The sequence below is a fragment of the Vipera berus genome (assembly GCF_964194415.1).
Source record: "Vipera berus genome assembly, chromosome: 1".
In the NCBI taxonomy this organism is placed as follows: Eukaryota; Metazoa; Chordata; class Lepidosauria; order Squamata; family Viperidae; genus Vipera; species Vipera berus.
Genome location: NC_138202.1, coordinates 157,526,263 through 157,541,010, shown reverse-complemented (window position 1 = coordinate 157,541,010; position 14,748 = coordinate 157,526,263). Strand labels below are relative to the sequence as shown.

General features: G+C 40.7%; 1 protein-coding gene across 1 annotated transcript in view; it reads left to right on the top strand.

Annotated features, from left to right (window-relative positions):
• LRP2 (LDL receptor related protein 2) overlaps positions 1–14,250 on the top strand; it is a gene marked incomplete at both ends in the record, with an annotated part of 142,107 nt that extends 127,857 nt beyond the window's left edge. The window contains 10 exons of the mRNA XM_081324714.1: positions 75–247; positions 2,497–2,616; positions 4,481–4,571; positions 7,508–7,575; positions 7,720–7,840; positions 9,025–9,154; positions 10,294–10,407; positions 10,551–10,658; positions 11,694–11,765; positions 14,089–14,250. Coding sequence (XP_081180840.1) covers positions 75–247; positions 2,497–2,616; positions 4,481–4,571; positions 7,508–7,575; positions 7,720–7,840; positions 9,025–9,154; positions 10,294–10,407; positions 10,551–10,658; positions 11,694–11,765; positions 14,089–14,250 — 1,159 coding nt within the window. The remainder of the gene's footprint in view (positions 1–74; positions 248–2,496; positions 2,617–4,480; positions 4,572–7,507; positions 7,576–7,719; positions 7,841–9,024; positions 9,155–10,293; positions 10,408–10,550; positions 10,659–11,693; positions 11,766–14,088) is intronic.
• Between the last annotated feature and the right edge of the window lie 498 nt (positions 14,251–14,748).

The window sequence follows — 14,748 nt, the reverse complement described above, 5'->3', positions numbered from 1 at the left end:
CAATAATAATTAGAATAACAGTGTTTGCTGGCCTTTGCTGTTAATTTATCTCTTTTACTTAACCTTGAAGTCAGCAGTCCGTATAGCCTTGATGTCTTTGAAGGCCATCTGTATTGGACGTCTAAAGAAAGAGGAGAAGTCTGGAAAAAAGACAAGTTTGGAAATGGAGAAAAAGTCAAACTGTTGACTATAAACCCATGGCTCACTCAAGTCCGGGTCTATCACCAACACAGATGCAACCAGTCAGGTAATGACCACTTTTTGAGAGAGAGAGAGAGGGAGAGGGAGAGGGGGAGAGAGAGAGGGAGAGAGGGAGAGGGAGAGAGAGAGGGAGAGGGAGAGGGGGAGGGAGGGAGAGAGGGAGAGGGAGAGGGGGAGGGAGAGAGGGGGAGGGGGAGGGAGAGAGGGAGAGGGGGAGGGAGAGAGGGAGAGGGAGAGAGGGAGAGGGAGGGAGAGAGGGAGAGGGAGAGAGGGAGAGGGAGGGAGAGAGGGAGAGGGGGAGGGGGAGGGAGGGAGAGAGGGAGAGGGAGAGGGGGAGGGAGAGAGGGGGAGGGGGAGGGAGAGAGGGGGAGGGAGAGAGAGAGGGGGGAGGGAGAGAGGGAGGGAGGGAAGGAAAGGAAGAACAAAATCTTTACCCACTTTTCTACTCTGCTCTCAAAAGTTCTATTCAAGAAGAGAATTTGGGGAAAGATTTATGAGTGGAATTAGATATTTTTGTAGTTACTGATAACAGGGTGGACAACAGACTGAAGTGTACGTGAATAACTTTTTCATTCACGAACTTCTTAGGCTGCTCACACTTCCACTATATCCAGGTAAGGCCATCAAACCTGACTTTCTGTTCTTTTTTTTTTAACCCCAGGAAGAATAGGCAGGTAGGAAGGTTTCATGAAAATTTATATAACAGAAACAAAATCGGCAACTTCGGGACATTTCATTACCGTCAGCTATACCATAAGCTCAAAACACCACCCAAAAAAATTGAATGAATTCTCAAGCATGTTAAAAATATGATAGAAGAATGGAAGCATTTTTTGCTGGGAATGAAAACCTATAGAAATTGAAGGGCAGATTGTGGCATAATATCAATTTTTTATTGTGTCCTACCGTTCATTTATATTTTATTTATTATTTTAACTTACTTTTACTTCAATTTATCCTGCTGCTCATCTCATGTTCATGACTAACAATGGTAAATAATAATAATAACATGAAACAAGAAACGACCAAACACGAATAAACATCAGCCAAAGCAAAATCAAATTCATCGATTAAAAAAAATCAACACAGACATTGTATGGGCTAAGTTTCACCTCCTGATCCCCAGAGCTAATGATGGAACCATGTATTTTAAGGCCTACAAAAGACCCACAGAGCTGGGGCCAGTGTAATATTGGGGGAGGGGATGATGGGCAGGCACCCCAACAGAAAAGGCTCTCTTCCTGGAACTCTGCCAAATTGCACTCTATAATAAATGGTACTTAGAATACAGCTTTTCTGTTGGATAGGTAGAATAACCAGAGACAGGCAGTCTCTCAAATCATCAATTTGTACTTACAATTACCCAATTAGTGCCTGAGGTTACTTCCTGAGGAGCATTTGGCATCCACAGCCTCTTACTTTATCCATGTCAGTGTCTCTTACTGCAGTCATTAGGAAAAAGGCTAAAAGGAAAAGAAAAAAAAAGCATTGGGTATCTCAAATTATCCAAGGAGCCAGAGAGGAAGCATCTCGCATTTATTTTATGACTGCCTTACGCCCCTGGCTTGTCATATTTTCCTTGCGGCAGAAGACAGGAATGAGATCATTTCTTGCCTTCACCACCACCACCAACTTTGCCTTTTGATGCTTTGTAGGGTGAGGCAAGCTTGCTTAGGAGGTAGGAATTGGAATATATATGTTAAAATATAGTTAAAATAACTGGTAATTAATCTTGAGTTAAATAAAATAGAAAATGGGGCAAGAGACAATGTTGCTCATGGGACTGGAACTTCTGGTGCCTGGTCTCACGCCACCAGTTTAGTGCTAGGCATGGTGACGCTCGCTTGTCTAACTTGGGAATATTTGGCACAAATGTCTGCTTCCTCCACTTCTCACCTTTTTTTAAGCCTTGTGCCAATGGGAAGGTTTGGGTTTTGTAATTTCCCATAACCTGACAGGTTATGGGGCAGTATCTTTAACAGTGATATTTAGCAACTTTTTTTTCCTCAGTCATGTGCACCTTGGGTTAAAATAGTGAAAATACCAATGCAGGAGTAATATAAACGATAATAATCTCTACAGCTGGAAAGGAAGGAGAGAGGAGCCAAGGAGAAAAAGAAAAGCAGAAAGGGAATACAATGCCAAAGAACATTTCTGAGCTTTGAGCCAAGTTCAGGAGACCAAGGAGCAGTCTATCTCTTCTGAGTTTATCTTGCTGCTCCCACGTTCCCAGTCTGATTGGCACATTGAGTCTTAACGGAAGGCATTCTGATGCCTCTTCTATTGTCTCTGCAGTGTCCAATCCATGCAAAGATGTCTGCAGTCACCTCTGCTTGTTGAGACCTGGGGGATATACCTGTGCTTGTCCACAAGGGGCTCGTTTTGTGGAAGGCAGCTCAGTAGAATGTGACGCAGGTAAGGAGAGTTACATGACATCCTCTTTGTTCACAAGAGACAGAGTGTAATTGAGTGAAATCTGGCGCATGTACAGAACCAAGGTAATGCGTAAATAGTATTTTAGTTTCAAGAACAAGGAAGTTGCGTCTTAAGACTATACCTCCAAATAAGGAACTCTCTGCAGTCAAAAGCCGGGAGATCAAACAGAAACGTATGAGTTCAAATATTTTGCATTGTAATAATTTTCTATTTATAAGGATTTTTTCCCCCACAGGGAACATTCAGAAACATGATGATGCCTTACATTGCCCAGATATACATTATAAGGTAGCAGTGCAATTTCCCACTATTCTAATTGAAAAAAAATATAAGCCCTAAAATATGTGGGACACCATTTTTTAAAAGAAATGGTCTCCTCTTACCCTTATCAAAAAAATAATAATAGAAGTGTCCTCCCATAGTTGTATTTCAATCCACTCACCGTTCCTTAGAAGCTGCTCATTGAGATCTTGCCTTCTCAAGAGACATTAAATGTGGCCTCATAGAGAACAAAGGACTATTCACTACTACTTTGCAGTGTTTATAACTAAAATAGCAACATGTATTTCTCCCAGTTACTTCTGCCTCTATTCCTTGGTGTGAATATCCTCAGAGTATATAAAAGGTAAAGGAGTCCCTGTGGATTTTACTCCGCTAGTCATTGCCGATTAGGGGGCAGTGCTCGTCTCTGTTTCAAGGCTATTGAGGCAGTACTGTCATTTCCATGGTCATGTGGCCAGCATGACATCACGGTATGCTGTTATCTTCCCACCTAAGTGGTACCTATTTATCTACTTGCATTTACATGCTTTCGAACTACTAGGTTGGCAGGAGCTGGGGTGAGGACGGGAGCTCACCCCATCATGTGGCGTTTGGATCTCAAACCTGGGCTGCCGGCTTTCCAGCCAACAAGCCCAACATCAGAGTATATACCTTCTCATAAATATAAAGTATATAATGCAATGTATATGTTTCCACTGTGTACAATTGTGTACTTAGAGCTAAGAGGACATTTCTAATGAAAACCGGTGGACATTTCATTTCTTATATTAATCACTTGTCAAATTCTCTTAAGCGTTTCCAGGGTGTTTTCTGACTGACACATAGCACTAACTGTTGCATTTTTGTACAAGTATCAGAAGATTTAATTCTTCAAAAAATAACCCCCACCAAAAACATTTATAGACAGTTGTGATGAAATAGTTTATTTAGTTTCGATGACTTACAGATCTATTTTTATTTGTATGCTGGCAGAAGATGTTCCTGAAGTAAGTCTTCTTTTAAATAAATAGTTTTTTTAAAAAAATGCAATTAAACATGGCGGTCTTTTGTTGTCAGAACGGAAGAAGTATAGCTTGTCTCCCCAGCACACCGTAAATGTGCTCTAAAAAGATGAGGGGCATCTCAGGGAAGTGAAGCTGGGGACAGCCAAGGGGAGAGAAATTGGCATAAATCTCTTTCTTAAACACAAGGCTTTCTACCAACAGGGGCAGCACGAGGAGACATCCCATGGGGATGCTCTTCTCACTAGCTGAAGAAAACAGTAGATTCAAGGCTATTTTGTTGGTTAGTTTCTCTGTCGGCTGGCCTCAGATATGGATGTTTTGTTATTATATTTTACTAATATGCACGTGGTAAGGTAGAGATACAGTATGTCTACATAAGGTATTGTTTATCCCTCTGAACCTTGCATAAGAGAAAACGGCATGTGATCGACACAGACAGAAAATAGAAGCTTGTACTCGGCAAAAGAAAATTCCTGATTCTTCAGGAATTATTGGCAATGGATAAACCGTCATGATTTACAGGATCTGTATAATGCATGTCTTTTCATTTTTCTTAGCTATTGAATCTCCACCAACAATGCCCCCGGCTTGCAGATGTCTCTATGGAGGAACATGCTATTTTGATGAAAGCGAGCTTCCTAAATGCAAGTATGTCTTTCTGGATGGAGCAAGAAAGGCTTAACAAGCCAAACAACATGCGGGGATGGCATTGTCTATGTGGTGGGGAAGGGCCAGCAGGATGACGAAAGCGTCGCGTTGCAATGTCGTGACGCAAGCATGGCTTCTTTCGGACATGCATTGTGGCACTGTGTGTATGACCCAAAGCCCTGGAGCTTAGGGCACAATGCTGTGATGTGGTCTTCATTCTGATGTAGGATGAGCAAGCTTTGATAGATGCTCCTATATAAAAATGCTGCAAAAAAAATTCACAGTAGGCTTTAGCCCAGGAGGAGGCACTTGTTTCTTACATAAATGTCTTTTTCTAGAGAGACGTTCAGAGACAAAATGCAAGTAGCAACAAGAATTACAGGTAGTCCCCAATTTACGACCACAACTGAGCCCAAAATTTTTGTTGCTAAGCAAGAGAGTTGTTAAGTGAATTTTGCTCCATTTTCTGGCCACGTTCGTTAAGTGAATCACTGCAGTTGTTAAGTGAGTGTGGCTTCCCCATGGACTTTGCCCATCAGAAGGTCGCAAAAGGTGATCACGTGACCCCAGGGGCACTGTAACTGTCATAAATAAAAAAAACAATGGCTAAGCATCCCAATTTTGATCACGTGACCATGCGGATGCTGCAAGAGCCATGAATGTGAAAAATGGTTGTAAGTTACTTTTTTCAGTGCCGTTGTAACTTCAAACGGTTACTAAATGAACCGTTGTAAGTCAAGGACTAGTTTTAGTAGCATTTTAACATGAAAGACCCAGTTAAAAAAACAATCTGTTTCTCCTCCTCCTCCTCCTCCCCCCCCACTAACTAGATAACATTACAATATTTCATAGAGATGGGGCGATTGCAGAATTTTTTGTAAATTATTCCTGGCCGAGGACTAGTAACTCTGATCCCTAAGCAGCTCCTACAGTGTTGTGTTTCTTGCTCATCCAAAAGCAGACCTCTGTGGGTAGTCTTCCATAACCTGAGCTCCTTGAGGAAGGAAAGGATGTCCTTCATTGTGCCTTCATGTTTCATGTCAAACAAGAGAACGGGTAGGGTGGGCTGTCTGAAACTGTCACACTGGGGAAAAAAGGCAGGTTCACCGACCTGAGGAGCAGCTAATAAAATTGGGGTTGGGGCAAAGAGTGGAAAGAGAAGGTTCCTTCTGCCCAGGAGGCCTCAGAGACGGTCTTCTGAAACTGCTCACCTGCTTGTTTCTTTGGTGGCAGAAACTGCTGGGATACGCAATTCAGAGGACTGGGGCTATTCGCACGTCCCCAGTAAATTACACACACACTAGGCCTGGTGTGTGTGATATTCTTTGCCCAGTCGTAGCTAATTGTACCTTCTAACTTCAAGGGGCCTTTTCCAAACTTCATGTGGCCGATTGCCTCTGTCACTCCAAACTATGTATAGGAAGGTTCAGGCAGAAGACGGAAAATGCAGCGTTGTAGCTTTCCGGAAAACAAAAGCAGTCGTCGCCAGACAGTAAGAGGAAATGGTTCCGAGCTGGCAGATGGTCTACGCTTTGTTTTGTTTGGATGGATGGCTTGCGATTATGTTGTACTTATTTTTGAACTTTTGTATGCACTCGATTCTTTGTATTTTGTTGTTTTGATGTTCTTATTGTCGCGAGCGGTATAAATGCGATACAGGCAGGCAGTTCTTCTGTGCACTGACTGTCTGAAAGAAACGTCACGAAAACGACGACGGCACTTAAATAGCAGTTTTATGGGCCAGCCACATCTGCAACTGATGTGTGATCAGTGGCATTCTGAAGGGGACCTCATCAAACGTAAACGTAAAGGTCCTTCTTAGGATGCCCTTCTGAGAGGCTGGGCTGGGCCCCAGTCTCGTATCTAGGGTGAATCTAATCATACATTGCCTGAAGGGCCTGGCCACTGCATTTATTTATGCCTTGCTGTTTTAAAACCACTCCTTCATAAGGGAAGCCTCATGCTGTTATATTCTTTTATAGGTCTGCGCTACTTCAAATTAGGAGGGGGGGAGGCAAATAGAACACTTACTGTATCCAAATACTTGCATAATAAAATAGCATGCCAAAGGAAAGAGATTGTTCTAAATAGATTTAGCTTGGATGCATTCTAATATGCACCCATCCCTACCTTGGTAAAATGATACAAATCAAAGCAAAGTCTCTTCCAGGTTTTTTCACAAATACATCTGTCTTGTTTTCTGAAAAGATAGTTTTGCCATTTTCATTTTCTAGGAGTCAAGCCTAGCCCTCAGCCTTGGAAAATTTCCTGTTGATCTCCCATCCAAGTATTAACCAGATCCAGTCTTGCTTAGCTTTTCAAGATGAGTCTATCTTAGTTAAGGGCAGTGAAATAGCATTGTTCTGGAAGTAAAGGCCCACATAAATGGAACTTTCATTCATCTATTACATTTTTAAATACATCATTCTTGAAAGAATCTGGAGTGATGAATTGGCAGGTCCTATCACAAATCAAGAGCGGTTCCCAAATATGGGAATTGGAAATCCAATGATTTTTTTTTAAAAAAAGTAATCTGCAAAAAAGCAGATTACTCAGATTCAAAGAAAACCTAGAGTAGACAATCAAAGTATTTTTACCTTCAGCAGAACCTGTAGGGGGCACTGGGGCTCTACTGAAATCAAATCCCCTTTATTATTATTTAAAAAAAACAAACCAACCCAAATGCCATCAGTTGTGACTCAGCATTCCAGCATACTCATTTCGAAGGAAATAGCAAGCTGTTTTGTGGCTCGATAGGCATGTTTATATGTCTGTGCTTCCAATGAAACATATAATTACCAAGATATTGCTTTTTTTAAATAAAAAACCCCACCATCTTTCTTTTTCAAAAAAAAATATCTTCGTAAGATTGTTAATAAATACAACGAACTTTTCTACTGTCACTTCCAGTCAAGCATCTTGCTTTCATTTTGCAGGTGCTCCTCGGGCTACACTGGAAATTACTGCGAAGTGGGCCTGTCCAAAGGAATTCCTCCTGGGACAAGTAAGCTTTGAAATGTGTTTTCCTGCTAAGCCATCACTCAGTGGCCTGAAACCTTTTAAATAAGTTTCCAGTTGCTTAAGCAACTGAGTTTCAGCTGCAGCTTCCCTATTATTCACTTATGTTTTTTTCCCCCTTTTCCAATAGCAGCAGTGGCTGCCTTATTAACGGTCATTCTGATCATCATCATCGGCGCACTGGGCGTGGGCGCCTTTTTTAATTACAGAAGGACAGGATCCTTGCTACCTGCCCTTCCCAAACTTCCGAGGTAGGTATTGCTTGGAATTTACCAGACTTACATGATCTCAGGAAAAAGGATTTCCCAAAGCCATTGGGATTCCTGCAGGATTAAGTGTGGTTCATGATGATTTCTGTGGTCAGCAAGAAAAACATTCATACTTTGTCGAACACACACACACACACACACACTTTTTCCCTTTCAAATGCTTTGCAGTGGAATCCAGTACATGCTAATTCAGAACAAAGCTGCACAGTATTCAGGGCTAGGTACATATGCATTGAAACTAGCTGTTCTTTTAAAGTAAGGGTAGATAACATTGAATCCTGCAGTTGTGTTTGCGAACTTTGTGACCAGTGGTGGGGGTGGTGGGGGGATGAAGGTAGCAATCCAGCAACATCCAGAGACTCACTCGTTACCCACTCTTGTAGCAAAGGAGTGTGTGCTCTTCTGAGAGTTCTGATCTTGCCTTTTGTGAACCGTAAACCCACAACACATACTGTTGCTTAAGAGAGGATGGCTTGAATTGCTCTTAACTGAAGTCTTCATCAGAAAAACTAACTGCCCCTGAACTCTTCTTCCTTAAGAGCATTTTGGGCTATCCTATTTATTTCTTTAATCTAGCACGTTCTTATTTTTCTTGTCATTTTTATTCAAACTTGCTTGAGTAAGACTTCCCCTCTGATGGAAAGCACCGAGGTTCATATCCTCTGGGGTACCAAGGACACTTCATACACCAGGGATGTGCATTATTTTTTTTATCAGCAGTTCAACGTTTAGTTGATAAGCACAATAGTAGAAATATTTAGTAAGATTTTGCTTTAAGGTAAAGGTAAAGGTTCCCCCGCACATGCGTGCTAGTCGTTTCCGACTCTAGGGGGCGGTGCTCATCTCCGTTTCAAAGCTGAAGAGCCAGCGCTTGTCCGAGGACGTCTCCGTGGTCATGTGGCCGGCCTGACTAGATGCCAAAGGTGCACGGAACGCTGCTACCTTCCCACCGTAGTGGTCCCTATTTTTCTACTTGCATTTTTTACGTGCTTTCGAACTGCTAGGTTGGCAGAAGCTGGGATGAGTAACAGGCGCTCACTCTGTTTAATGTTTGCGTTTTATGAACAACTGCTTCTGTATCTGTTTCAAAGAATGATGTATGAACAGTATATTAAAACTTGTATTAAAATGTTTTCTCTCTCTTAAAAATAAATTTACCTTTGAAGTTTAAGTAGTCTTGTAAAATCCACGGAAAATGGCAATGGAGTAACTTTCCGACCTGGGGCTGATGTTTCAATGGACATTAATGTATCTGGTTTTGGAGCCGAATCTTCGATTGACAGAGCAATGCAAATGGTAAGACTATTTTTTTTTTTAAAAAATCTTCTTTAAATGAAGCTCTCATAAATTTTGCCTCTTAGGACGTGAGAGCCTCTTATCTCCAGTCCCCATAGAAGCTTGCTTTCTAATAAATGGTTTTCCAATTGGCCATCTGCCATGGCAGCATTTTGTGAGAGTGCTTATAATGTGTTTCCAAATTCTAAGTGTGTAATTGTTGGCATCTGCCAAAGAAACCTGAAGATCCTTAGCTTGTGGTACTGTTTTTCCAGTGCAAGGGGAACCCCAGGCCAACTCAGTTTTTTATCACACACATATGGTTTCATGCCTTGCGGTTTTCTGCTTTTCCTTCCTTGCCGTTTAAAGAAGAAACATCAGTCTTACTCAATCCTCCAAATCAAGGGCTTGGTCTTGGTAGTGGCAACACTAATTCCTCTTCGATCTTCCTCATTAGTATTGTTATAACATTGTTTTGGTTACTATGACTTCTAATTAAAGGAGCTCATTTTTAAAAGGTATCTTTGTTCTTCTTTGCCAATTTAGGGCATCTAGTTTCCCAACTCCACCAGAAGCTGCATGTGCATCCTATGCTACTTACTGTCTATTTGTTTCCTCATTGAGCAGGGAAAAAAGGTCATAATATAAAACAACATTGAACTCCCCTGCCCATCTCTGTACACCTAATGTGACCCTTTTCCTTCCCTGTGATCTAAACAGTTTTACACTGCTGGTTCATTTGCCAATTATTCTGAAGTCTGGTGAGGTACCTATTGAAATGAAATGAAATTGGTTTGGCTCTTTTATTGACAATTATTTCTTTTTAACAGACCTTGCTTCCTTTGGCAGGGTATGGTTCTGTGGCTGAGGAGGAAATGCATTTATTTTTTCCCTAACAAATGATTTATGGAGTAGTCAGCTTGCAGTTACTCAGGAGCAGTGATCTGATTTGATAATCTTGCCTAATTTTATTTAATAGTGGCAAAGTGCCTGCTACATTTGCCAAAAGAATCACCTTTTTTTTAAAAAAAAAAGCTGAAAGGTTAATCCGTGTAAGATTAATACGCCCACAGCATCTGTGTATTTTATTATGCGTTGCATTAAAGAATTACAAATTGTAATTTCAACCTTTGACTAATCTATATAGCGATTGTTTTCAGAATGAAAACTTTGCTTTGGAAACTGGGAAGCAGCCAATTACATTTGAGAATCCTATGTACGCAACAAAAGACACCAGAGCTGATGATGATGTGATCGTAGCATCTCCAACAAAAGTAAGGAGAGGATTTAAAAAAAAAAATTCCCTCACCCCTCCCCTAGGATCCATTTACATGTCATTTCCCCCAATCCCCTTTCCTTTTAAGCATTCTGTAGTTTGCCTGTTCTTCAGTCCTGTCAAAACTATCTTTGACAATAGGTAGCTGCTTCCAGTGGTGAAGGAAACGAAAACTTTGAGAATCCGGTATACGCCACACCTGTATCTGCTGATGCCGCTCAGCCTTCTGCAAGTACAGAAACTAGCCAGGTAACAGAAAGTGATGATTGATACAAGGTGTGGCAGAATCAGCTGGGAAGAATGGGGAATGGGTTGTGGGAATGGAAAGGATTGTGCTGCCTTGGTGGAGCAGTGGGCTAATGCTTCCTTAAGTAACACCAGCTGCCTGCAATTAGTGCAGGTTCGCATCCCAACAGGCTCAAGGTTGACTCAGCCTTCCATCCTTCCGAGGTAGGTAAAATGAGGACCCAGATTGTTGGGGGCAATAAGCTGACTTTGTAATAATGCCGCTTGGGTGTGTGTGTGAAAGCCCTAATAAGCAGGCATATACATAGAATGAAGGCTACTGCTAAGCTTGTAAGCCGCCCTGAGTCTTTGGAGAAGGGCGGGATATAAATGGAATTAAAATAAATAAAATAAATAAATTTTCCTTGGGTGGGAAATTTTTTATCTTACTGTGCTTACGTGTCAAGAATATGCACGTTTTCCAAGGGCTGCATATCATTTCAGCACGATGTAGATTTTTTTTTAACTTAGAAAGAAAGGTGCTAAATCTTAAATACATTCATCTTTTTTTTAAAATCTGATTATTTCTCCCTTTATTCTTTTTTGCTTTCTGGGTTTCACAATATTGAGTCTGATCTTACTGAAAACAAACAACCTCAAACTGATAGTTTTTGGGTTTAATTTTTGCTTTGAAAAGAAGCCAAGTGCCTCTTCTAGCAGTTTAACATTGCATCTCAATTGGAAAGCTGTGGCTTAATTCTATTGTACTTACTAAGATAGGGATGGGACATGGCCTTGCTTTATCTACAGGACATATTTGCCTGAGCCTCACCTACTAGGAAACTTTTCTCCTCTGGTTATTGTGTATTTATTCATTGAAAGTTGAACTGTTTCATTTCCTTGCTCCAAAATCTAATACAGGCAAGCATAAGAACAAATAAATTCCTTCTCTCCATTCCGAAAAAAGGAAGTTTTAAAGAAACAGTTGCAAATTATTGATTCATCAGTACCAAATCAATTACTAGTTTCACATGATTTTTTAAAAAAAATATATTTCAGGAATCAAAATGGAGCTTCTTTAAAAGAAGAATGAAACAAAGCACTAACTTTGAAAATCCCATCTATTCAGAGGTAAGGTCACATAGCTTCAAATTCCTACTTAGCAAAACAATATTAATTTTTAAATGGTGGATACTTCACGATATTCTATCCTTGATAATGAGCAATGTCAACGAGCAATGTATTAATCCCTACAAAAGGGGAAAAACAAAAGGAGATGCTTTTTTTTCTCCCCCCCCCCCTATTCTTTCTCCTTCCTGTGTTGCAAATTTCTCTGGGTTTTGTTTTTTGTGTTTTTTGGTTGTTGTTTTTTTAAGAAAATGAGAGAAAAATTCCCTAAGGCAACTCCTGGAATTGGTGTCATTTTCCTTCTATTCCAGGAGCACATTCTCTCTCTCTCTCTCTCTCTCTCCCTCTCTCTCTCTCTCTCTCTCTCTCTCTCTTTTTTTTTTTGCTTTGCCCTCTATTAGAGCAGGGGGACATATTACCTTTAATTCTGGAAATAAAAGCTGCTGTTATGCCCAGAATTGCTATGTACCGTCATGGCACAGTTCTATTTAGTTGCCTATACCATCCCCAGGCCCCAAATTGGCCAGAGTAATCAGTTCTGCATTACTGAGCAGAATATAGAACATTCCAAGCATGAGTAACACCAGGATTTCGTTCTCTCTTACGTATAAAAGGAGAGCTAGTTTGTTCTTGTTGTTAAGGCACTTGAATAGGAGTAGGGAGACCTGAGTTCTAGTCCTGAATTAGGCAACTGGGTGACTTTGGACCAGTCACTGTTTCTCAGCCAAGGAAGAAGGCAATAGAAAACCACCTCCCAAAATATTGCCTAGAACAGAGGTCCCCTACCTTTTGGGCACAAGGGACTGGTTCTGTGGAGAGAGGTTTTCCCGCAGACTGGAGGGGGCGTGGTTTTGTGTGCTGCGTGCATCCCGCGGATTGGGCTTGTTTGTGCGGACCAGTTGCTGGCACGCCGTGGCTTGGTACTGGTCCACGGATCGGGGGTTGGGGACCCCTGGTCTAGAAAGCTTCACAAACTTTTCCCTGTAGTCATCAGGAGTCAGGTTTGACTCAAAGGCAAAAGGGGGAGATTATTATTTAAGATAGCTACTCTCTTTTGATATTTACAGGCAACCATTCATAGAACAGAGGTCTTCTCTCAAGGCATGATGAGTTTTTTTCAAAGGCCAAACTTGGTGGTACACCTCAGGACTCAAAAGTCTTTGCTGGTATTGGTCAAATTAGATCTCTCGGGCCTCGTCCAGCTGCTTTTTATATAATTGGTGTTTTATAACATTCAGCAAATTCTTTTTCTTACAAAGAACAGAGATTTCAGTGTTCCTACTACCTCCTTGGCAGCCTAGATTCTTCCTATCAGTTCTGATATTCAGCTTTCCCACTGACCTCATTTTTTTTTTCATGAAGTCCCTTTGTTTACAACATTTTTATCGCAATCTTGTGTCTTCTGCAAAAATTTCCCACTCATTCTTCATTCATGCTCTAAAATGTTTACATTGCATTTACATTATTACTGTAGATGTTAAAGTAATAGTAATGGTTAAATATCTCTGCAATTAAAATACAGGTAGTCCTCAACTTACAACAGTTCATTTAGTGACTTTTCAAAGTTACAACGGCACTGAAAAAAGTGACTTACGATCATTTTTCATACTTATGACCGTGGCAGCATCCCCAGGGTCATGTGATTTACATTTGGATGCTTAACAACTGGTTCATATTTATGACGGTTGCAGTGTCCTGGGGTCACAGGGTCATCTTTTGCAACCTTTTGACAAGCAAAGGCAACGGGGAAGCCAGATTCACTTAACAACCATATTACCAATTTAATGATTCATTTAACAGATGTGACTAGAAAAGTCGTAAAATGGGGCAAAACTCAGTTAACTAATTTCTCACTTAACAACATATATTTTGGGCTCAGTTGTGGTTGTAAGTAAGTAAATAAAATAAATGAACCTTTATTGTCAAAGTACAACCATGTATACATTGAGATTGGCTGAGCCTCCCTTCGTGCCCCCCCCGCCACAACTCACAGTGACAACAAACCCTCCATCTTATTACACCATGTGAGCTAATTGCACAACACACCGGCCTCGTAAGTCAATCATACATAAAATTTATAAAATTATTTCCCGTTCTAGAGCCTAACAGCTCATGAATAAAAGCTGTTCTTCAGCCTGTTGGTACGGCTGGCTATATCTCCTACCTGATGGTAGGAGAGTAAAGAGATACCGACCAGGGTGTGAGTCGGTATCTCTTTACTACCTGTAATCCAAATACAGTATCTGCACAAACATGACTGACCACATTACAAAGAGTAATAAGCACCGATAGCTCTACTCTACCATTTATTTATTTAATATTTCAGATGGAGAAAGAACAGCAAGCAGAGGCTGAAAACGCCCCTTCCTCCTCTCCATCGCTGCCCCAGAAGATTATTTTGAAAAGAGACCCGCCGTTAGCCTATTCAGCGACTGAAGATTCATTTAAAGACACTGTCAATCTAGTCAAAGAGGATTCTATTGTATAACCAATTCAATTAGGGAATCTCTAGACACAACCATTTGCACATACATTTTTTTTGTAAACAGAAGGATGAAAAATGGTTCATATTTCTGTGAAGAAATATGTTTAGCCTTAGGTGGAAACATGTGTCAAAACCATGCCTCGTTGTTCTCTTCTTTTTCTTTTTTTTACACACGCCAATGCCTATTTTTATGAGTAATTATCACAGTGTACTATATGTATATCTTTGCACTGACACTCTGAAAGTAATATTATAAATATGCTGTACATTTGTAAATTTCTAAAAGATTATCAGGTTGTTGATGTCGATATTCTAAAATCTTATCACCAGGGATAAATCCTCTATATAATATCATTATATTAAATAATATAGAGGAGAGCATAGTGACCGGCTATTGAATTGCCAGGACTTTTGGAACTATATTTATAGACAGACTCTGCTAAATATGCACTAGTGTTACTGTGCATCTCTCCTCTGTTTTATATGCAAGAGTCCATGAAA